Below are 23,944 nucleotides of genomic sequence, written 5' to 3' on the forward strand. Positions count from 1 at the left end.
GAGCACAGACCTCAGACACACCCCTTCTACTAGCCTCCATAGATTATTCAATTGAAGCAGTTTGTCCGCATCCAAGTGGGTGGTTAGGGAGAGGTTATTAAATTTACTCCCACCCTCAAAAAAATCAAAAAAGTCTGTTTTCACCCCGAGCCTCCCCTTAATCTCGTTTATGTGGCAGGGGTGACATGCTGGGTTTCGCATTCTCTCTTTCTGATTGGTTTTCTGGTAATTATTTTACGATGGTGGTGTCTGGAAGCCAGAGCCCCTAGGTCCTGCAGAGGGGTCAAAGAGACTCACAGGGAGATGAGAAATGGTGTGATTGTGTTGGAGCAAAGAAAGATGACCAAGTAGAATAGTGACCAGTAGACGGGAAGACCCAGTGTCCCAACCTGCAGGAGGACCTTACCTCTCTTTTCTAGGACTTTATGCAGCTCTTCTGGTGGCTTTTCTTGGGGCATCAAGACCAGCTTCTTCTGCTTGATTCCAGAGGGCACCACCCCTACCCCACCATATCTGCCCCTCCAGGCTGTGCTTCCATGCTGCATGCACAAAGCACCTGTCTTGGCCTCCACACGCAGAAGCTCTTCTTATCCCTTCATCTCCATCTTGTACTTGCAACGTCAGGACCCCTCATTGTTGACTCTGGCTCTGGGTAGCTCTGGGGAGCTCAGTATCAAGAATCCAGTGACCTTGACTCCAGTCTGCTCTGTCCTTACTAGCTGTGTGAACCTGGATTTGTAATTCAACCTCTGTAAGCCTCAGTTTTCTCATCTGTACATTGGGGTTAATAAAACTCTGTGGCCAAGCATGGTGGCTCACACCTATAATCCCAGCACTTTGGGAGGCCGAGATGGGAGGATCGTTTGATGAGCCCAGGCATTTGAGACCAGCATGGGCAACATGGCAAGACCCCATCTCTACAAAAAACACCAGAAAAAACTCTAAAAATTAGTTGGGTGTGGTGACTCACACCTGTAGTCCCTGCTACTTGGGAACCTGAGATGGGAAGATCAGTTGAGCCCAGGAGTTCAAGTTTACAGTGAGTTATGATCGTACCACTGCACTCCAGACTGGGTACCAGAGTGAGACCCTGTCTCAAAAAATAACCGAAAACATAACAACAACTTCTGCCCCACAGGGCTGTTGTGAGGATGGATTTAGACAATGCTTTGAAAGCACATAGAATATGCTCAATTAATGTTAACTGCTGTTGAAGTAGTTATCGTTTATGATAAGATTTCAGATTTTATTATTATTATCACTGTTATTTTTAGTATATTTATTTTGCTCTCCCTGGTGCATGTGAAGCGCCTTCAGGATAAAAACCTGAATCGTCCTCATGGGGAGTGTCCCGTGCTGTTGGGACAGAGTAGGATCTCAGACAGCGCTCTATGCTCTATGATCACAGCAGCAGGAAGGCACCTCAGGACGCCATTGATAAAACACAGGGGCTTTCTCCATCTTATCCCTTAGCCAGAAATCCACAGCGGACAATGTAGAAGTGGATATAAAATTGTTCCTGGCCTTCCTCTTCTTAATGGAATCTCCCAGAAGTAAAATAAGAATGCCCAGTGCTCTAGGCGAGGCGTGATGGCTCACCCCTATAATCCCAGAACTTTGGGAGGCCGAGGTGCACAGATCACCCGAGGTCAGGAGTTCAAGATCAGCCTGGCCAACATGGTGAAACCCTATCTCTACTAAAAATGCAAAAATTAGCACGGCATGGTGGCAGGTGCCCGTAATCCCAGCTACACCAGGGGCTGAGGCAGCAGAATCGCTTGAACCCAGGAGGTGGAGGTTGTAGTGAGCTGAGTTCACGCCACTGCACTCCAGCCTGGGCAACAGAGTGAGACTCCATCTCAAAAAGAAAAAGAAAAGAAAGAAAGAAAGAAAAGAAAAGAGAATGCCCAGTGCTCAGTTGAGAATCCTACATAGGCCCAGAGATTTGTCCACAGAGAGACAAGGGCAGAAGGGAAAAGTGGGTGGATATGTTTGCTGTGGTCTAATTGCTCTAAGGTGAATGAGGACCATAGAGAGAACTAGGTACCTCACCACAAGATGCAAACATCAGCCAGGAAGGACCCAGGTGCCTCCTTTGCCGTCCTCGGTCCTCCTGGGCAGCTTCTCCCTGCACGGACCAGCCGGCCTGGTGTGTGTCTCCACGGCGCTGAACCTGTGCAGGGCAGGCTCTCCATGAATATTTGCTGGCTGAATGAATGAACTCAGGGGTGACAGGAAGAGGACAACGTTCAAGCCAACACTAGGGACATAAACTTAAGTGAGACAATGAGGCCAGAAAGTCTAAAGTGTTTTCTGTCACTTGGTCGGATCTTTCTTTCTCCTTGAAGAAGCCTTATGAAGAAAGCCCTGGAGGAGATGATAATGGCGCCTTTCACCACGGAAAGGTCAACCCACATGTGTTCATTGAGTGACTCTGTGGGCCAGCCCTTCGCTCGGCTCTGTCGATGATTACGAGACAGGCAAACCCACAGGGCACTCTTGGTAAGTAGGCTGGAATCAAAACACATGATAAAAATTAGTGAGCATTCCAAAGCAGCGTGTCATTGTATAGAAATGTTCAGAAAAGGTTTAGAGACAGAGTGTGCCGGGAGGCCAGGCGAGGCTTTGTGGCGGCAGTGGAAGTGAAGTGGTGATGAGAAATGCTTGAAAGGCAGGGAGGAGAAGGTCCGGCCTTCTAAACTTGGAGAAGATAGGGGAAGGCCAGGTGTGGTGACAGATCCTAAGGCCGGTGCAGCAGCGAAGAAATGTGTCACTGTCCCCTTGGCTCAGGCCCAGCCACCAAGTCCTGGGACGTGATCTTTACATCACCTGGTTCTCTGGTTGATCCATTTTTCCCTCTGATCACTGCCCTTCCTCCTGGGGCCTTTTTGAAATCTGACTCATGTTCTGAGCACACGTTTCAGCATTTCTGGATGCAATTTGGTATGATAGCGAAGAATCAAAGGGTATTTGCTATCACTTGAAAGTCTGTTTCTCTCCCTCTTCCTCTGAGTACCTGACCCCACAATCATCACTGGCTTTGAAATAATAGAGCCATCATAATTACGAGAATTAGTCTGGAGGCTTCTGCCTTATTTGCCTAACTGAGGTTATTAAGGCCGTTTTTAGAGGTGGAAAGGGCTCCCAGGATCATCTCAGCTGAGATGGCAAATTCAGAGAGATGCCTGCAGGGTGGGGGCCAGCCAGGTAGTGAGGGTAGGGAAGGGGCCTGGTGGGGAGGATGCATCCACTGCCCAGCCCATCAACCCTTGCTCCTTGGGCCCATGGGCTCAGTGTTGGGAAATAACAGAGTTTCTCAGGAGAAGCTGGAAATGCTGACCATGTATAAGTGAAATGTCCCAAATTTGTAAATGTTAAAAACAAACTTATAGCCTGGGTGACATAGTGAAATCCTGTCTCTACAAAAAAATTTACAAAATTAGCTGGGTGTGGCGGTGCACATATGTCAGCTACTTGGGAGGCTGACACGGGAGGATCGTTGGAGCCCAGGAGGTCGAGGCTGCAGTGAGCCATGATCACACCACTGCATTCCAGCCTGGGCAACAGAGCAAGATCCTGTCTCAAAAAAATAATAAATACATACATACATACAAACAAAAAAACAAATTTAGCACATGAAAACCCTGTGTGATTAAACCTTTGCATCTCAGAGTCCTCTGTCCCCATTCCATGATTTGGGGGTGCAAACAGAAGCCCCAAAATAGGAAAGGACTTGGGCGAGGTCATTAACGTGGTGGGCACAGCATATCCCTACCCCCTCCTTTGCCAGGTCCACAGAGTTATCTACAGAGGTCAGTCTAGCACCGTCTCGTTAGCCTGCTGCCTGAACTGTCTCCTTCTTTCCAGAAACTTCAGCATGCCAGTGACCAGATCAGCCTCTCTGTGGCTTTGAACCCAGGGTGCAGAAGCCTGATCCAGTCAATGCTCCAAGCACCATCCAGCCATCACCCTGCAGCTGGCCCTGTCACCTCCTATTGCAGGCAAAGGGGCAGCAGCAACCTGGCAGCCCTGGGCAGCTGGCAGGAAGGGCCAAGCACTTACGAAGGGTGGCTTCAGTGTTCTTACAGGGTATTAAAGGAATAGAGCGAGAGTTAATGCAAAACTCCTTCTTTGACTTAATTTATTATAATATATGTGGCTAAAATGTAGATCACACTGCTGTGTTGGATCTCCGTTTTGACTCCCAAAATTGCAATCATGATAGTGGATTATAACCGTGCTCTAACACATAGATGAGGAAATGTATTCCTGTGCAATTTTCCTCGAAGGAGAAGTCAGAGGATAAGGGGCAGGAGTTTTGAATAACCTTGCAACATTTAGTTGTCTCTCTCGATTATAGGATAGAAATTAGCATCCCAGGATGATGTGCGTGTGTACGCAGCACCGCTTTGAATATTAGTGCAGAAGGGCATCTGAGGGAATGGAGAAAGTAATTTTCCATATGAAAGAAAAAGTCACTGGTATCGAACTGAGCAATGTGATGTTGCCTTTGATTCAATAAGTGCCTACTGTGTGCTGGGCACCTAACTAAAGGTTGGGGGTGCCACCGTAAACCAGACAGACCACAGATTTGCCATGGAAGTGAGCCTTAGCAGTCAGTGTTGGGTGATGCCCGAAAAGGGGTGAACCAGGGCAGAGGGACAGGTGTGCAGGGATGGGGGAGCTATGGGAGAGCCTGGATTGCAGGCTGAGGGAAAGAAGCATCCCGGGAGCAGCACGCAGATGGGAAAGCCAAGTTTGCTCCCTTGTTCTGGTGGTGTGCAAGAGCATCCTTGTGGCGGGATGCTCCCAAGAACATACGTCTGGGCGGACTTTCTCCTCAGGCCCAGAGACTCAGCAGAAGTACCTAGGCAGAACGAATGGCCTGAGGTGCCGCCCCAGGGCCTGGACTCTGCTGTCTCCACCAGCAACGGTTCAAGGCCAACACCCGCCCAGCCTATCGCATCCCAAGGTTCTGTTGGCTCAAATCACGCCACCTGCCTCCCTCAGCCCAGCTCTGGGGTGGGGCTCCCAAGAGCCACCGGCATTGCTGCAAAATAGAATTGAATTTCCGTGTGGATGTCGAGCCCTGGCCGGGGCAAGTCTGGACAGGGAAGGGCCCTGTGGCAGGAGGGATTGGAAGCTTTGCACAGCACCTTGGGGCAGGTGAGGCTGGGAAGACCAAGCTGACTTCTTTTTTCCCTCCACGGGGTTGTGCTCTGGCAGTTGGAGCCCTGCACTCTCAAGGAGAGCCTGGAGGAGCTGCAGTCTGCAGCTGCAGGAGGAGGGGGCTGGACTGATGGAGGACAAGGGAATGGAGCCCTGGGCTACCAGACACCAGATTCCCCACGTCCAGCCTTCCTTCCTGGAGACAGCCTGTGGCAGCCTGTCCACTCACAGACACAGGCCACCTGGACCCACTGCCGGGCCCCACACCCTAGAAGGGCAGGCCAAAGGTGGCTAGTTATCCACTTAAAAGGAAAAGGCAGACTCCTTAGATTGCATGATCATGGAAGGGTGCCCAGCCCTCCCCAACACCATTCATTCATTCATTCATTCATTCATTCATTCAGTCGGTCACCAGTATTTATTGAACACACTGTGCCAGGAGGCTCTAGGGACACAAGAGTAAGAAAAACAGACCCCATCCCGGCCTTCAAAGAGGTGGCAGTTCGGTGGCAGAGACAGATTATTAATCAAACATATACACTCAGTGCAAACTCTGAGAAATGTCCTGAAGGTTAAATTCTGGGGTGATTGGGCAAACCTGACTTAGTCTGGAAGATGAGAGCAAATGACATTGGAGCTGAACCCTCAAACGTGAGTGGGATTAACCAGGCAAGATGCAGGTGGTGGGCCTGGGGCTGGTGTTTGGGGTTTGCATTTCAGGAAGAGGGAACAGTATGTGTTGAGATTCTGAGATCTAACAGAGAGAGAAATTTCTGGCCCGGTGGGCCAGTAGGGCCAGCTCTGGGATTTTTAAGGCATTTCAGGATGAGAGGAAACATTTCTCAGATCACATTGCAGTCCCAAGTTCCTGAAGCTCTGAAGTTCTTTTTTGATATCAGGGCATGTGTTCCTGGGGTAGGGCATGAGCTAGCCAGGGGGCTTCCCGGGTGCAAGCCCCCAGTGTGTAGGACTGAAGGGCCCTGGGACCTGTGTAGTTGTGGATGAATGGGGCGCTCTTTGGAGGTGTTGAGAGACCAGTGGGATGCTGAGGCCTGAGCTTCTACCTGCTGTCTGCTTCTTTCTCCCTATCATCCCAGTGCCCACATCCCCCCAGGTCCTCATCCCCTCAACTCCTTCACCTACTCCCCTCAAAGGGATGTTTGGAGGATAGTGCCAAGTAAGCTCTAATTTCTGGGTTAGGCAATGTAGGAATGAATGAAGATGTGTTACGTCTACATGGAGTTCCTACTCATGGCTGGGTGGTGCTTGGCACTAGGAAACCTTGTTCATCATGCAGGGGGAGGGGCTGACCATTTTGGGGGATCCTGTGGTGACTCCATGACATGGATCACCACCTGCTGGTTTGCTGTATTATGCTGGTTTACCTTTTTTATATTTTAGACCTTGTAGATGGTGGGGTTGGGAGGCTACCAATTGGGACTCTGCTGGATGACCTTTTATCCGCAGTAGGAGGCCTTATTCCCACGTCATAGGAAGTGTTTGGAGGCTGGGCGAAGGTAGGAGGCATTTACAAACACACAGCTTGGAAGTAGCCACACCAGACGGAGCCCAGAGCTGGCCATTGCCAGGCCAGTGGCTTTCCCACTCTGCCATGCAGAGTTTTAAATGCATGCAGCTTTGCAAGCCCATTGTCTCATGAAGCACTCAGACCCTCTGTGACTGGCACCATTCTCCAGTGATCCAACTTTGCCAACAAGGAAATGAAAGCTCATGAAGCTTTGGTGCTTTGCTCAGGACCACAGAGCCAATGCTAGCAGAGTTTAGATTCAGACTTGGCTCCTGGAGTCCTTTGGTGTTTTGAGGTGCTCGAATGCCCAGGCAAGCCTGTTCAGGCAGCATTAAAAGTGGCCCGTGTGTCTCCCTGTGTTGAGGAGGATTGGGCCATCTCTGCGTATGTCTGGGGGCTGTGGGGACACTTTGCTCAGCTACCTGCTGCTCCCCTTCCCCGAAAAGCAAGGGCTGCTATTCTTGCCTGCTTCTTCTAGGGGGCTTGTTGGAGGACACACTCATCTTGGGATCCTTGTCTCTGATCCGAATTTCTCTGGACCAGTCTATGGGATTCCCAGATTTTGGGAAGTTCCCATTGAGAATTTGCCAGACTTGATACTTTCATCTGTGATCACAAGAAGAACAAGCAAACTTGACCTTCCTCCTGGAAGCTGCTACCCAGGAGGCTAGTCCTGGAGCTAAGTCAGTTCATTTATTAATGCAATATTCACCCCGTTTGGGGTGAATATTGGCTGGACACCTGCCACCTGCAAGGTATGGAGGAGGAGGAACCTCAGCCCTTGTCCTTTGCACTTTACAGGCTAGAAGGAAAGCTGGTGTCAAAGAAGAACAAAATTCAAGCCCTGTGTCTAGCCAGAGAAGCCAGCTGGGGGCCACTTGGGATGGGACCAGGTGCTAACCACGGTGATAACTGGGAGTGACATGGCCTGACTTATAATCAAGAAAGGTCACCCATGTGGATATATCAGAAGAAAACAAAGTTGCCTCTCAGGAACTACCAGGAATAAATTCACACTCCTCTCAGTCTCTACAAGGGGAAACACAGTGAAAACTTAGCTAAAAGTGTCACAGTTGTATTGGGTAAAGTACACTCCCTTTCAAGCAGCGTGGGACATCGCACTACCAGGGACACGAACACTGGACCGGGAGGGCCATTCGCAGGGCACCACCCAGGGCTTCCGTTGGTCTGCAGGTACCAAGACAATGGACAGTGGAGTGGCCTCAGCTGTCTCCTTGGCTCCTCTGCTCTGTGGTCTGAGCCCAACCTGAATGTTTTGTCCTTTGGAAGTCCACACCAGCTGGGAACAGGTCTCCAGAAAGATCCATGTGCCTGTGTCTGATTGGCAGAGCTGGAGATACATATATATATATATATAATGTATACATATACACATATATAAAATATACATATATAATGTATTTTTTTTGCTAATTTTAATCTCTACTGAAGAATTTATTACTACAAGATATTGAAGGGTTCAGCATTTATTTAAAAAAATTTTTTTAAATTGATCCAAGGATTGTGTTCATCTGATATGTTCTCAAACGAAAAGGGCTAGATAAGTCAGTGCAGCTCAAAAATGGCAGTAACTTCAGAGCTGGCAATTGACACTTGTTTTCTGCCACTGTTTACTCTTCAATAAAAAATGCATATTTACCATAGCAACCTCCTGATCACGTGGAGCCCTATCCTACATGCGACCCTCTAAAACAGAATAGCTTCTTAAAGGAACACACACATCCTAATCGGCATGCTTTTCAGATGCAAAAACGTGTTCTTTATAAGGAAGCCCTCTTTCCTGGGATTTAGTGCTAATAAACACGTCATCCTTGTAGAAATCATTTTGGTCCCGTGTCTTAAATTTTAAGATGTTCGTTCTGGAAATCCAAATAAAATTACTCTTGGAGGGGCTTTCGATTATCTTAAGGATTTGTTGATTATTTATTTTAATATGGTTCTAAATATATATATTTGTGTTTATACATGCACATATGTATATATATTTTAAACAGCAGCCATTAGTATCATCTGGAAGGGAGTTTGGTGCAGATTCTAACGACCTGCCGCTTCATCTGTGATTAAAGATTGTCATCTATGCGAAGCTCAGTTGCAGCCTGAATTGTTTTTCACTGTTAACTTGGGAGGATTGCCTGGGATTTTAGAGCTTTGGAGGAGCTGCCCCAACCTGGACTTTTCAGGGAAGCAACATGTCCCCTCATGCTGGCACTTTGTATGTGTCTGATTCCATAGCTTGGAGCTGGCTTGGGGTTGGCGGGGGGGGGGGGGGGGGGGCACTGCCAGGGACACGAACACTGAAAGCTGCTACCCAGGAGGGTAGTCCTGGAGCTAAGACCACAGGTCTGCCCCCTCCCCATGCCATCTTTACATATGACGCATTGCTTTGGCAATATTCATGTTGAAAGCCACTATTAACTGGAGCATAACCTCTGTCTGGCACCATGCTAAGTGATTTATATACCTTAGACTTTACAATCCTTTGAGACATGAATTCTTGTGAGTATTCCCATTTTGCAGATAAGGAAACCAAGCCTCAGAGAGGTTATGTAATTTGCCCAGGATTACATGCCTAAGACCTGGGGAACTCCGTTTTGACCTGAGGGCTTTTGGACTGCAAAACCTCTCCGCTTATTCTGTCTTCTGAACCTGTCAGATTTAGCTCTGGAAGGACAAGTGGGGACAAGATGGAGAAGCCTTTGGAGATAGGGTCAGTGACAGTGGCTTCCCTCTCAGAATGCTTCCTCCAGAGATTCCTGGGTGCTCTCAGTTTCAGCAGAGATTTATGGAACTCTTTTCATACTCTGATTTTTTTTTTTTTTTTTTTTTGAGACGGAGTCTCGCTCTGTCGCCCAGGCTGTGATTTTTTTTTTTTTAATGCCTGCACCTGGCAGTCAGGCACCCTTCCCCTGTGCTGGGCTGAAGTCAGGGCTGGAGTGCCAAGGGTCTCTGGATGCCACAGCCCCAGGGAGAGGTAGTATGGCTGTGTGACCACAGGCGTGGTCAATGCCTCTCTGAGGCACCACTGTAGGCTAAGGAGGCATCCCAACTGGGCCTGGTGGATTTTTAGTTTCTTTCAACATGAGAAACAAGAACGTATTTGTGAGTCTGTTATGCTTAGTGGCTTTGGGGCGAAATCCGATTGTGAAGTGAAGCCGGGTTCTTCGTGACACAGAGGCATTGTGACCTGCACTCCACGGAGAGGCATTGCCCCCACCCCGTGCCCAGGCCAGCCAATCCGATGGTGGCAGGCACACAAGCCATTTCATAATTATCCATCACGAATGCTTCCATGCCGCCCTAATAGATTATTTAAAATGGTGTGTGTGTGTCTCTCATGCAACCTCAAGTCAGCCCCAAACTGTACATACGTACAGACTGGGAGAGGTAATTGTTTATCATGTATCTCTTTGTTGCAGACACTTTTATAAAAGAGTATGTATTATGTATGGTGTGACCTTCAAATGTCAGGAATGTGTTGTGCAATAAACTGTCAATATTTGTGGTTATAAGGTACTAGATGACTTTTACAATAATTGGAACGGCTATATTAAAAGCTTGGATCACTCGGCTGGTTAAAGAGAAAGACACAGGCCAGTGTTCATCAGGGACTTGCCTTCTGCCAACTATTAAATGAAAGATATTGCAAGGTGCTCAAGATGTCTTCTTTGTTTAAAAAGAATATGGCAAGACACATCTCTAGGGGAGGCGTTATCTCCAAATCATCCCTTCTCCTTTCAATGTGTTCCATTCCCAGGAGAAAACTCAACTCCACAAGTTATAGTGACTGACCAAATGCATTTTTAAAAAGATCGGTCCAGCTTGTTCCTGGTGTCATTTAGGTAAGAATTCCTGGAGTCAGATCTTCCATCTTCTCCCCTCCCCCACCCCCACCCAAACAGGAGGGGCTGTAAATTATCTTGAGGATCTTAAAAGCTATAGTGTTTTTTTTCTTTCTTAGTAAAATAAATTACGTAGACATCTTTTGGGAATTTATGCTTTAGTGAAAGTAGAGGCTTATACTATAATTTTCATTTTTTGTTTAAAGAAAGGAGTACTTAATTTAAATTATGAAGAAACAAAGGCGTAACAAATATTTTATTATAATTATAATAGTAATTGGATCATAGATTACATTAAAAATATCTGTTTCACTATGCTCTTCTATAGGTGAATATCTCTTTATGCTTATGTGAAGTCGTTTCTCCTTATGATAGTCAGATCTTCGTTTTTAACCGGGAAGGAATTGAGTAAATGAAATGGGGAAAGGGGCCTCACACTTTCGTCTTCTAAGGAGCTCACTTGTGGCCTTGCTGATTATAATTGTGTGTTTGTGGTTCCTTCCACCTGGATGGAGGGAGAACTGGGTAATATCCTGAGGCCCCTTCCTCCAGGAAGCCTCCCTGGACATCCCCAGGCCTCCCCACCCTGCAATCATCCAGCTCCAGCCCCTGCATGTGCTGAGCACTCTGGAGCACTTCCGATGTTTTGACGGTGCCCTGGACTGTTTCTCCCCTCCAGCTGCTCAAAGTAGCTTCCCCCTCACAGTCAGGAACTGGTCTTAATATCTGAATTCCAACTTGCTTGCCTTCCCTGATGCTTTTATTTGTTGAAATTGTATTTATAAAGCACGTGCTATGAGCTGAGGACCTCTCGCATGCTAGAAATGTCACGGCAAGCCATAGTGCCTGGCCCCTGTTCTCCTGGAGCTGACATTCTAGGAAGGGGACAGGCAGTGAGCAGTTTAATACACAGATCAGCTGACCATCTGCGAAGGGCGATGTGGAATGTGACATGGGCTGAGAGCTGGGGGTTGGGAGATTCCTTCCAACAGTACGATCAGAGACAATCTCTCAGAGAGGTGACTTTTACATGAAAGTCAGAAGAGAATTCTAGGGGAAAGAGAATTCCAGGAGGAGGGGAAGCAGGAGCAAAGCCTTACTGGAGAAGAGACCTAGTAGCCTCAGAGGAGAACAGAAAGTTGGGAACCAGCCTCAGAGTAGAACAGAAAGGTGAGAGCTGGAGTGCAGGTGGGGAGTTGGGATGAGGTCAGAGCAGTGGGGAGCCACCTGGACATATTGAGACACAGCTGGAGGTTATTCTAAAAAGCCATGAAATGAGTAGCTGGTCCCTGCCCTGCCTGCAACTAGAGGCTGTTCCCAGGAGACGGCTGCGGCCTGGGCTGAATCTCTCAGACTCATTCTCCTGCCTGGGTCTTCTCACCAAGGCCAGGTTCTTAGGTGACCCTGCTCAGCCACACAAATGGTCTCTGGGGTGGGCTCCAGCCCACTGTCCCTGTCCCACAGAGAAGAGACAGGTGTGCAGAGCCCAAAGAGACATGTCACACCTGATGTCTTGTCCCAGGTCGATTCTGTGAATCCTAAACCTTGCCTGCTGCATCCAGGATTGCAGTCTCTAGCCTGGGGACTGAGAGTACCTGCCCACGCCCAGCCCACAGCCACCCCTTGGGGCCTTGGCAAGCTGTGGTGGTCTACGGATGACAGGGGATGTTGTCACAGCAGCATCACATGGTGCCAGAGGGCAGAGACCCCATGGGTGGCCTAATACCCAGCAGGGAGTTTCACAGACTCCACCGACAATTAAGAATGAGTTCAGGGCTTGGGAAAACCAGAAACACATTTGGCCCACAGTTCTTGATCTTGAAGCCCTGGTATATTTTAAGGAAAATGTAATCCATGTGTTTCTGATTCATTTTCACTTAACTCATCAAAATGTTGCTTTAGAGAAGCTATTTGAAATCCCAGTGTCTTATATTTCTCCCTTTTTCTTTTTTTGAGACAGATTCTCACTCTGTTGCCCAGGCTGAAGTGCAGTGGTGAGAACTCGGCTCGCTACAACCTCTGCCTCCCGGGTTCAAGTGATTCTCCTATCTCAGCCTCCCGAATAGCCAGGACTACAGGGGCCTGCCAACCACACCTGGCTAATTTTTGTATTTTTAGTAGAGATGGGGTTTCACCATATTGGCCACGCTGGTCTCGAACTGCTGACCTTGTGATCTGCCCGCCTCAGCCTCCCAAAGTGCTGGGATTACAGGTGTGATCCACCACACCCAGCCTCCTTTTTTTTTTTTTTTTTTTTTTAAGAAATTAGCCTTTTGATAACCTACTTCCCCAATTCCAGAAATCCTCTTTTGCCACCAGCAAATGGAGCTCTGCCCAGTTTTGAGTTTGGGTAGAGGGTGAGACATGACAACATGGAAAGCATGCCACCGCTCTATCTCACGTGTCCCAGGGCTCACCAGTGAAGTCCAATCCCGACCCCGTGGGTAATAACCCACGAGCAAGCTGCCTGTTGCCTCCTCACAAGTGGACATCATTTTCTAAAATAGTTCTTTATTTAAACAAATACTTTCACCAATCCATAAGAATACTTAACTGTTTAACATGACTATATGTGGCCGTCATAAAATTGAGGACTCTGGTGCAGCCACAGAGACACCAAGTTGATACTGACCCGAGGCATGAGTTATGTCTTCCAAGAGTTAGGTAGAATTGTTTACATTAATGTTACAATTTTCATGCACACCATTAATTTTAAATAATTAAAAAAAAAGGGCCAGTCATGATTGCTTTATTTGAGTCTATTAAAGTTTTCAAAATAAGGGAAGTGTTAAGCTTTTAAGAGTAGCTATACATTCCTTTGGACTTTCCCCAAGGTGTCGGTATTATCTTGCTGCTGAAAAGATCTTCAAGCCCTGGTATACGTGGGCAAGGACATTAAGAAAGATGTGATTTTTTGTTGTTGTTGTCCCACTGAACTGCTTCTTCACCCCTTAGACTCCACAAATAGTTTTTTTTCTTCATTAATGAAGTGAGAGCTGCGATTTTGAGACGTTCTTTGCACAAGGCATACTTGCAGAATTAACTGACAACTCATCTGGGAAAATGTATTTACTGTTATACTAGAAGCTCCATAGAAATTAAAATATCGTGGTATTTTATGCCATAAACGTTGTAAGCACCAGGGTGTTCACAGAGTTAGTCACCTTACCCATGCGTAGTTGCTGGGGTAACTCTCCAGTCACGGCTCGGACCTCACCATCACCATCATCATTGCCAACAGCATCATCGTTATAATTTTTTTTTAATGGAAGTCTGTCCAAAATGTACTTCTGGGCATCTGAAGGGTAAGGCTGCCAGCGAGTTGGGATGAAGCGAGAACCAAGAATCCACATGCAGTATAAGAAGAAGCCATTCTTTCCTTTCTCTTTGTCCTCTCACTCTGCCTCTTTTGGTTTCTATCTCTGGCTTCTCCCTCTCATTCTGTGAGTTAATTGGACTCCTTGGAAGATTGGTTATAAACCCAGAAGACTTCACCAGTAGAGGATTGACTCTTCTTAGTCAATTTCTGACCTTTTCCCACAATGGCTACCCCCAAAATCTCCATGGCTTAATATAACCAGGATTTGTTTCTCATTCATGCAAAGTGTGATGTGGGTCAGCTGTCATCCATCTGGTGACTCAGTGACCCAGCTGCCCTCTATTTTGTGATTCTGTTGTCTCAACCTTTGCGTTGCAGGGTCACTGTGGCCCAGGAGGAGAGGGTGGAGGAGGTGCAGGCACACTCTCTCTTCATTTCCTTCATCTGTTGGCCAAAACTGACCACCTGTCCTTAGCTTAATGCAAGAGAAGTTGGGATACGTAGGGGTCCAGGGACTAGTTAGCAACCATTTGCCGTCCTTTTTACAGTCATTTCTTCTTGCCTCTTTAAGACCCAACGTCAGTATCTTCTTTGGCTGTAGGGTGAGGTCAGTGGGTAGAATGAGAGGCCAAAAAAAAAAAAAAAAGCAGTGGGCAGAGACAGCCTGGGATAGGCTTGGAGCTCTTTCAGCGTGGCAGGACCCGGAGGTCTAGTCCTTGTGGGAGAACCAAGGGCGAGGGGAGGGGTGAAGGGACTTGCTTGGGACAGTTGGATATTAGGGACCTGGGAGGAAAAGATTCTGCCTCCTAACACCTGAGTCAGCATTTTTGGAAAACAAGGCTATTTTATTATACAAAGAAGTTCAGTGTTTAGAGAGAATCTAGGGGGAAATCAACCCTTCAAGTACAAAATCATTTTATAAACGAAGTTTTAATATCCCAAACGTATTATATATAAATAAGGTTAAGTGTGTGTTGAGGCACCCATCCATTCAAATCATGTTTGTATACAGCAAGATAGCCAACCTCAGGGGTGGTTTCAGACAGCTGGTGACAGTGTTTTCTAAGTATCGGGGCTTTAACTTTTGAGAAGTTGTTTGTCTTTCTGAGCATCTGTTTCTTTGTCTAACTGGTACTGCCACTTTGTGGTCCAGTGGATGATGAGGGTTCTAAAATGATCCCTAGCCATTTTAATCCCCCCAATTCCTTCAGCCCACATCCCCTCCTCTGAATACTTGGGGAAAGCATGCACCTTCATGTCACCTTGATCGAGGCCAACCTTGCTGTAGACTCAGAGGATAAGAACAAGCAAATGGGCATGTAGACAACATTGCTGACCTTGATAAGACAAAATTAGGAAGGTCTGTTGCCTGATGTCTCCTTGTTCCTGGTAACATACCTTTAAAAAACTTGAATCCACCTCTTTTTTCTTTAGCAAGTCACTTTCAGCTTGTATGCACGGGCAGAGGAGAAAGCTGGCAGAGCTTTTGATGCCTATTTCAATGCATTTGCTCTTGGCTACAGTCTAGGAGGGTTGCAAATATGGCCTGTGTCTGTCTGGAATATTATTTGTTGTATCCATGCAGGCACCCACTTCTGAGGAAATAATCCCATATTATTCAGTGGAGTCAAGAAAAGAAACAAGGGTCACAGTAGCTGTTTCTCAGCTGTTTCTCCATCAAGTGGGAGCCCAGAGCACACACCCAGGTTGAGGGTGCATTAGGCAAGAGAGGGCCTCCCCGCCTGCAGCCAAAGGTCCCCTCCAGGGACATCTCAGCCTCTAGGAGCTGGCAGGGGTCTGTCCTTTCACAGATGAGCAGGGAGGAACAGATGGCAGAGTTGAGGCTGACCTCTGTCCACATGTCTGCCTTCAGTCTACCCAGCACATTAGAGAAAGTGTCAGATAGGAGGGAAGGAATACCACTGGTTAGAGGAAAAGAAAATTAAAAAAATAAATAAATCTCAAACCAATGCACGAAAGGTTTAACAAAGGATCACAGATGCAATTGTTGTAATACCTCTCTCTCTCTCTCTCTTTTTTTTTTGTTGTTGTTGTTTTTGTTTTTGAGATGGAGTTTCGCTCTTGTTGCCCAGTCTGGAGTGCAGCAGTATGATCTCGGCTCTCTTCAACTTCTGCCTCCCAGGTTCAAGCGATTCTCCTGCCTCAGCCTCCCGAGTAGCTGGGATTACAGGCACGCACCACCATGCCTGGCTAATTTTTGTATTTTTAGTAGATATGGCATTTTACCATGTTGGCCAGGCTGGTCTCAAACTCCTGACCTCAGATGATCCACCGGCCTTGGCCTCCCCAAGTGCTGGGATTACAGGTGTGAGCCACCATGCCCAGCCAATACCTGTCTTTCTACTGCCTGCTTCCTGGAGTGGCTGGGGAAGGGCTGGTCTGTCTGCAACATAAACCAGTGACTGCTTTCTCCACCTGACGGTATGGGGTGCCAGGAGAAGCGATGGGACTCCCTCCTGCAGTTTGCAGAGGGGCAGATGTCAGTGCTTTTATACTCGGGGTAGAGAAGGAATCCAAGAGCAGCTGCACCTTCCCCTCTGAATGACACTCTCAGGTTCTTGCTGGGGCTGGGCCGAGTTCAGCACACACATCCTCACCAGCACCCATCCTGGCACAGGCTGGGGCTCATGCACAGCGCCCTGAGGGTGTCCCGCCAGCACTCGCTTCCCCAGCCTTCGCTGCGCTTGGCTCTCAGCCTCTCTGGACACTTCCTGGGACCACCCACAATCGCCCTTCATCTTCTCTCAGCATGATTTTCCAGTAGGATTAGTCTAACCATAAATGCCATAGGCCTTCTGGCCCTCCAAAAAAAAATCCCTTTTCTTTGTGAAGTAATAATTAGACTCTTAAATCTGCAAAGAAAACTGTTTATCTTACAAATTTATTCTTTTTATTGGGCCACACATATCCAAGATAGAAAGATAAAAGGAAAACAGATACAGGCCATCACTTAGAGTGATGTATAGTGAGGCAGGGCTCATCCTCAAGTTCTGCAAAATGTTCCACCGTGCGGGGCGGCCATATTGCTATTTTTATCTGTAATGTGGCCTGGGCAAGTCCTTCCCAAAAGCTCCAGGAGAAATATGCCCTCTCTCATTTCTCCTGCAGTGTCTTCTTTTTTGTGATTTTTTTTTTTTGAAGATTTGGGGTACATGTGCAGGTGTGTGGCATGAGTATATTGTGTGATGCTGAGGTTTGAGCTTCTGATGATCTTGCTAAGTAGTGAGCATAGTGGTCGATAGGTAATTTTTCAACCTTGCTCCCCTCCCTACCTCCCCTGCCTTTGGAATCCCCAGTGTCCATATATATTTTCTGAGACAGGGTCTTGCTCTGTCATCCAGGCTGGAAAGCAGTGGCGTGATCCTGGCTCACTGCAGCCTTGACCTCCCGAGTTCAAGCGATTATTGTGCCTCAGCCTCCCCAGTAGCTGGGACTACGGGCATGCACCACCACACCCAGCTAATTTTTGTATTTTTAGTTTTGCCATGGTTTTGCCATGTTGCCCAGGCTTATCTGGAACTCCTGACCTCAAGTGATCTGCCCACCTCGGCGTCCCAAAGTGCTAGGATTACAGGTGTGCACCACCACACCTGGCCTCCAGTGTCTATTGTCCCCACCTCTGTGTCCATGGGTACCCAATGCTTAGTTCCCACTTGCAAGTGAGAACATGAGGACATTCTCCTGCAGCTTTATTCCACAGTGACTCCTTGCTACTGCTCTCTGGTGGGCTCCTCTGGAAGAAGCTTTATGGGAAGGTCCAGAGCATGCCATAGGAGGCCCCACAGGAATTACACTTTTTTTTTTTTTTTGAGACAGAGTCTCACTCTGTTGCCCAGGCTGGAGTATGGTGGTGCGATCTCATCTCACCGCAACCTCCACCTCTCAGGTTCAAGCGATTCTCCTGCTTCAGCCTCCCCAGTAGCTGGGATTACAAGCATGCATCACTACCACCTGGCTAGTTTTTGTATTTTTAGTAGGGATGGGGTTTCACCCTGTTGGCCAGGCTAGTCTTGAACTCCTGCCTGGCCTTAAGTGATCTACCCACCTCAGCCTCCCAAATTGTTGGGATTACAGATATCAGCCACCATGCCCGGCCCAATAATTACACGTCTGAAACCTGCCCCTGCCTACCTTCATCCTGAAGCCAACATCCAGGACACCTTAGTCCTGCTTATAATTCAAATCAACAGTGATTGGCCTCCTAACTTAAATTGGGTATCTCGACTATGTTACTAGGAAGCACTTGGGCAGAATTTTATCAGGCTCATCATTGTTTGAAGCTGACCTTCACGATCCCAGCAAAAGGGAAGCTGAAGGAGGCCAGGAGGGCAAATGCAGCATGCTCAGGATTGGGGTGGGTGGGAGTGGGAGAAGGGTAGAAGGAGATGGCCTTCCCACTGTCTAAAGCTAGGGTATGTGGTTGGCTGGCAATGACATCTGGCCATCACTCCCTCTGGCAGCAGCTACTGGTAGACTCAACCTGCAGGACATAGAGCCACTGTGACCGTATGTAGAGCATTTGTCTGATGGTGAGTTTGTAACCTTCTCTTGTGCCCGTTTGCCCTGATCAATAAGCCATCTTTGGGGGCCTTTCCACATTCATTTGGACAACCACAATCTAGGGCTTGGGGGAGTGACTGTGAGTTCTAGATGTGGATGAGCCTAACTTCCTACTTGTGCAAAATTATAACGAAAAAAAGCTAGGTAATTATACCCTTTGAATAGCTCTCCAATGATGGTTAGAAGAGTTGGGGAGAATAGGATTAAAGTGAGATTTCAAATATAAATAACTTTGCCAGGGTGATGATATGGTCGTACACAGTCCAAATGCAGAGAGAATGCTCCAAGCCAAGAGTTTCACAGTTGCTCAGAGCAAATGCTCAAATAAGAGCATTCTTATTATTATTAGAGTGAATGCTCAAATAAGAATTAAATGTCTTGGACCCGGTGTAGTGGCTCATGCCCATAATCCTAGCTCTTTGGGAGGCTGAGGTGGAAAGTTTGCTTGAGGCCAGGAGTTCAAGACCAGCCTGGGCAACAAAGCAAGACTCTGTCTGTACAAAAAATAGAAACTTAGCGAGGCATGGTGGCCTGCACCCATGCTACTTGGCCTGCACCCAGCTACTTGGGAAACTGAGGCAGGAGGATCACTTGTGCCCAGGAGTTTGAGCCTGCAGTGAGCTATGATTGTGCCACTGCACTCCGGCTTGGGTGACAAAATGAGACGCTGTCTCAAAAAAAAAAAAAAAAAATTAAATATGTTGGCCTTCATCTTTCTCATGGTCTACAAGTCTGCCCCTTTTGGCTATTAGCAGAGAATACCAGGAACAAACATTGAGGAGTAAAAGCAGTTTGCATTTTCCATTGCTTGGAAGGCGCAGATTTATTTATTGTGATCTCTGCAAAACTCACAGATCTCATTATCCCAGAAGGTTCCCTTGTTCTCCTAGTGGGGTTTACCGTGAGGCCTAGAGGGTGGGCTGGAAGCTACGGTGAGGAGGACCCCGCTATCCTCAGGAGCTTAGATTCTGTGCCAGGCCTTCAGGCTCCTGCTCTGTGGGGAGGTCCATGATTCTGGAAGAAAAGTGAGAGCCCAGAGAAGGTTCTCTTGCTTCTCCTCCTCGAGTCCCCAATTGTCACCTCTTTGGCAGTGTGATGTCAGCCCTCAGGGGCTGCAATAATATATCCTCCAACCACTAGACATTTTTCCAGTTTTATTTACTATTGTGTCCCACAATTTCTTTGCAGAAGGCAGCCATATGTAAATTTTATTCCGTTTTCTAATGGTTTGGGTTACATAACAAATAACAACAGGAAGGAAAATTTGTATTGATACTTGACAGAGGAAGTTCTCAAGTCACTGCAAAAAGATGTGTCTGCAGTGCTGTAAGTTTATGGGAGTTTTGCAGCTGAGTCTCTGCATATGACTTTGAATATGTCACTATATGTTTATCATGGGCTAATTGTGGAATCACATTTCCATACTTTTTCTTCTCCTTTTCATGAGATTACACCAGCCAGCGATGGATACAAGACTCTACAAGGAAGAAATGATCAGTTTTGGATAATTTTCTTTCCTGTCCCAAAATAGCCATATGTCTGCATGTCTTAGGGACTCAGCTGACACACATTTTTTTAATTTGTTGCTTGCTATAATGCAAATATGATTTCAGTCCTATAGTGAACTCTACAGTGAGTCCATATTACAAATTAATCAGATTCAACAAACACCAACATTTTTAAACTTTTGAAAAAAATATTTAATAGGAACTAAGCAAAAGAAGAAATCAAACCAGCTGCTGACACAGCTGTTTCTTTTCTTGTTTAATTCAGTTCAATATAAAGGTACCATATGCTGCTTAAAATGATGATAGGAAAGATGAAATAATTTAAGAGAATAACAAGAAAATACATGAATTGTCAGCATTCTGTCAGATTTAAAGAATGAAATAGACAGGTGTAGTATTGACATGTTTAACTTTGTGTGGTGTTAGCAGTTTGGGTGCGAACAACTCCTGACATGTGCTGAAGTGATGTGAGAACGTTTCTCCTTCGCTGCAGACATTGGCGAGGAGGCTGGGAGATCTTCCGGCGTCCAGCAACCGGCGCTACTTCGCGACAGAAGCCTGGGCTCGGCCATGAAGGACTGTCCGTACTGTGGGAAAACTTTCCGGACATCCCATCACCTTAAGGTGCACCTGAGGATACACACAGGTGAGAAGTCAGTGCATCCAGGGGCACAGCCCCGAGGAGGAGGCCCCCGTCCTGTCTGCTTTCTGGCCCAGGTCCACAGCTGTGTGGGTCACTAACTCTGGAAGGTTTTCCCTGGGCCTGTCTAGCTACCACTATGTGGGTCAGAAGCGGCCCTCATTTCCTGATTCGTCACTTAACTAACATTCACCTCGCAAATGACACAGGGACTGGTAAAGGTAGACTTGGATGATCCTGGCCTGGGATAACTGGGTCGCGTCTGAGCCTCTAGGGCATTTTGCTAATGGTTTCTTTCTGCTGTATTGAAGGAGTCCCTCCCCACGCCCCTGTATGAACCAGGAGTCTCCCAGGTGTCAGTGATGGGGTCTCAGCTCAAACCTTCCTAAGTGCAGAAGGGAATGAAGCCACCTCCCCAAGCATCCAGGTAGAATAGGCTTTAGCCCAGCCTGTGTTACATGCCCAGACCTGGGACAGGGCAGCTGGAGTCCATCCCCGTCACTCCATGTGGTGTGGAGGAAAAGTGACTCTTCCCTGTGTCTCCTCAAAGGAGAAATTGAGATGCTCTTAGGCAAAGGGGGGCAAGTGGCTGCTGCACCCCTCTGGCCGTTTGTCATATTTCAGCGTCATACTGGCCGAGGGCTGGCTGGCAACAGGGAGTTCTCTGTGTCCCTCAGTCATCGTCCTTTTTAGCTTTTCTGCTTGTTGCTTGCACATTGCCAATATAAAAAAAAAAATCTATCGGAGATATGGACACTTCCATTTTCTTTGATTTTCCTCCTGACACTTTATCTATTGGAGTATGAGCTGCTTCAGAGGCTAGACAAATATGCCATCTATTTTCAAAAATAATTGTGGTTTATTTCCCAAGGAATCAATAAGGCTCCGGGTTGCACAGGAATATTGAGTGCATGCGGGCTGCATGGGCATCGCGTGGGGGAAGACAAGAAACCCCTCACTTGGTGCCTCACCTGGTCCCCACAAATCTCCCTGACACCAAGGGAAGCCTGAGGACAGATGGGCACAGGTGGCCATGGGCTAAGTCACCAGCTCTGTTCATCCTGCATGCCTCTCTTGGAGTCATCTCGGGCCAAAGAGGTGTCTTTTAAAATGGTCCTCCAGGTCCCACCACTCTCCCAAAAGACCTCATGTGAACTGCCCATGCCTTGCCCCGGCCCCGTCCTGCTCCCTTCTTCATCCTCGGCACCTTTCTGAAACACCGCCTGCATTCTCCCTGTTCCTCCAATGCGGAATGCCTGTTCCAGCTGCAGGACCTGTGTTCCTGCCTCTCCCTCCACCTGGAATCTTCCTTCAGGTGGTCCCTGGGGACTTAGCTTCACTGGCATCTATTCGGAGAGGCTGCCCCTTACCATCCCACCTAAAACAGCCCTCGCATCCCCTGCAATATCTTCTTTATAAACTTGACAGTTTCAGAAATGACCCTGTTGGGGCCCATCGCTTATTTGTCTCCCACCAAACAGAGTCTATGATTTGCACCGGTGGCAATATTGTCCATCTTTTGAATTGCTATCATTTCTATAACCCCAGGGTCTGCAAGGGCACCTTACACCCAGTAGGGGCAGATGAATTTATCTGAAAGGTTGAATGACAGAAGAAATGCGCGAATAAGTGAGTGACTCCTCCTGTCTTCCCTGCATTATTCAAGGTGGCACGGAGGAGTCAAGGGCTGTGGGAAAAGTGGCCCCTTCCCCAGGGAACACAGGAACCCATCAGAAACCACAGCCTGACAGTCAGGCTGCAAGTGCTGGTTTCTTGGGCACAGACAAAGTGGAAGATCCTCTTCCCCGGGAGTTCAGGGAGGGGGCCTTGCATTGTGATCTCAGGGTCTTTGCCCTTTGAACTTCTCTGCCAGATACTTGCATGGCTTGCTGCTTCCCCTTCAGGGTCTGGCTCTGATGCCCCCTTCTCTATGAGGCCCACCCACGTGGCAGTGCACCCCCCACCCCACCAGGACTTTCTAGACCCCTTTCCTTCCCTGTGTCACTTCTCTCCATAGTGCTCACAGCCTCTGACACGCCATGCATTTGTATTTCGTTGTTGTTTCTCTCCATGCACTAGAATGTGAACTCCTTGAGAGCAAAGGCTATGTCTGTTTGTCCAGCTGTGTCCCCAGCCTAGAACAGAGCCTGGCTCATGTAGGCACTCAGAAAGTATTTGCTGACCCAGGCATTCCTGCGTCAATTCATGAAAGTGACCAGGCTCGAAGGCAGTCAGCCCAGACATCTGTTTTTCTCAGATGATGCCAATGTCCATTTTCCTCCCCAGATTGGAGCCAGGGTTGTGGTGGTGGTTGGGCAGGGTGGGGACCCACAGACTGCCAGGATATGGGAGGTGATCCACGGGGCACCCACCCTTGAGCTGCCTGCAGGAGTGTGGAAACCAGGCCAGGCATGTCTAGACTTGTGTATTTCATGTCGATACAGAACCCTGGACCACGTTTCCCAGCCAGGTGGTGGCTCTCCATGGGTAAGGTCAGCCTTGCAGGGTGTAAGAGTCAGTGAGGAAAGGCTCAACGAGGGGCTTCGCTAACCCTGTCACCCCAAGCCCAGTCAACTTCCCCAGGGGTAAGAGTAGACACTCCACAGAATATTTCCAGGCAACTTAGGACCAAAGCTGACAGAAATTCTGGATAACCTGGGAGAGAGCAAATGGTTATTGCTCTTCGCAGTTTTCAAGCTTGAGAAACACTAATGTTTCTGAACTTCTGCTTCACAAACCTCAGAATAGTCTTTGGAGACATTGAGAAAGACAAGATAGGGCCATGGACAGAGGCATTCTGGAAACTTCCTAGAATCAGAGAGAAAATGAAAGAAGCCATGGAAACATCACACCACCTCCACCACCCCTCGGAAGCAGCATTTGCCGTGTGTAAAAGGCAGAATGGTAACCAGATAAAGATCAATTTCCTTTTTATCTAAGAACAAAGAAGCTGGAAAATGCTTACACTTGTGCATTTGAATAGAACAGAAAGTGTTACATGTTATAAATCACCCAAATAAACATCTATTATGACAATGTAAAAGTGTAGATTACACAAGTAATTAAAAAATCAAAATCAACGTATCTGTTAATAAGTGATTTCATGTGGGACTCAAGTTGGTGAGAGGCCCTGACTGCCTTCTCTTTTGGCCCTGGTGTCTCTCCTTGTTCCAAATACCATACAGTTTTTGTATTTCTAAATGACATGGCCAGAGGACAGCAGTCTTATTATGAAACAAAAATACATGTGCTCCAAAATGCCATCTTTTTGAAGTTTTTAACAATGGACCCATATGAGCACATTTGAAAACCCAAGGTGTAATAAATATATTTTTAATT

At 47.4% G+C, this 23,944-nt stretch overlaps 1 protein-coding gene across 15 annotated transcripts in view; it reads left to right on the plus strand.

The window, feature by feature from the left end:
* ZNF536 (zinc finger protein 536) overlaps window positions 1-23,944 on the plus strand; it is a 493,271-nt gene that overhangs the window by 297,588 nt on the left and 171,739 nt on the right. For all 15 annotated transcript variants that reach the window (XM_058424647.1, XM_058424646.1, XM_058424648.1 and 12 more), the window contains one exon: window positions 20,459-20,611. In XM_058424647.1, coding sequence (XP_058280630.1) covers window positions 20,459-20,611 — 153 coding nt within the window. The remainder of the gene's footprint in view (window positions 1-20,458; window positions 20,612-23,944) is intronic.

This window comes from Hylobates moloch, unplaced genomic scaffold, assembly GCF_009828535.3.
Source record: "Hylobates moloch isolate HMO894 unplaced genomic scaffold, HMol_V3 SCAFFOLD_12, whole genome shotgun sequence".
In the NCBI taxonomy this organism is placed as follows: Eukaryota; Metazoa; Chordata; class Mammalia; order Primates; family Hylobatidae; genus Hylobates; species Hylobates moloch.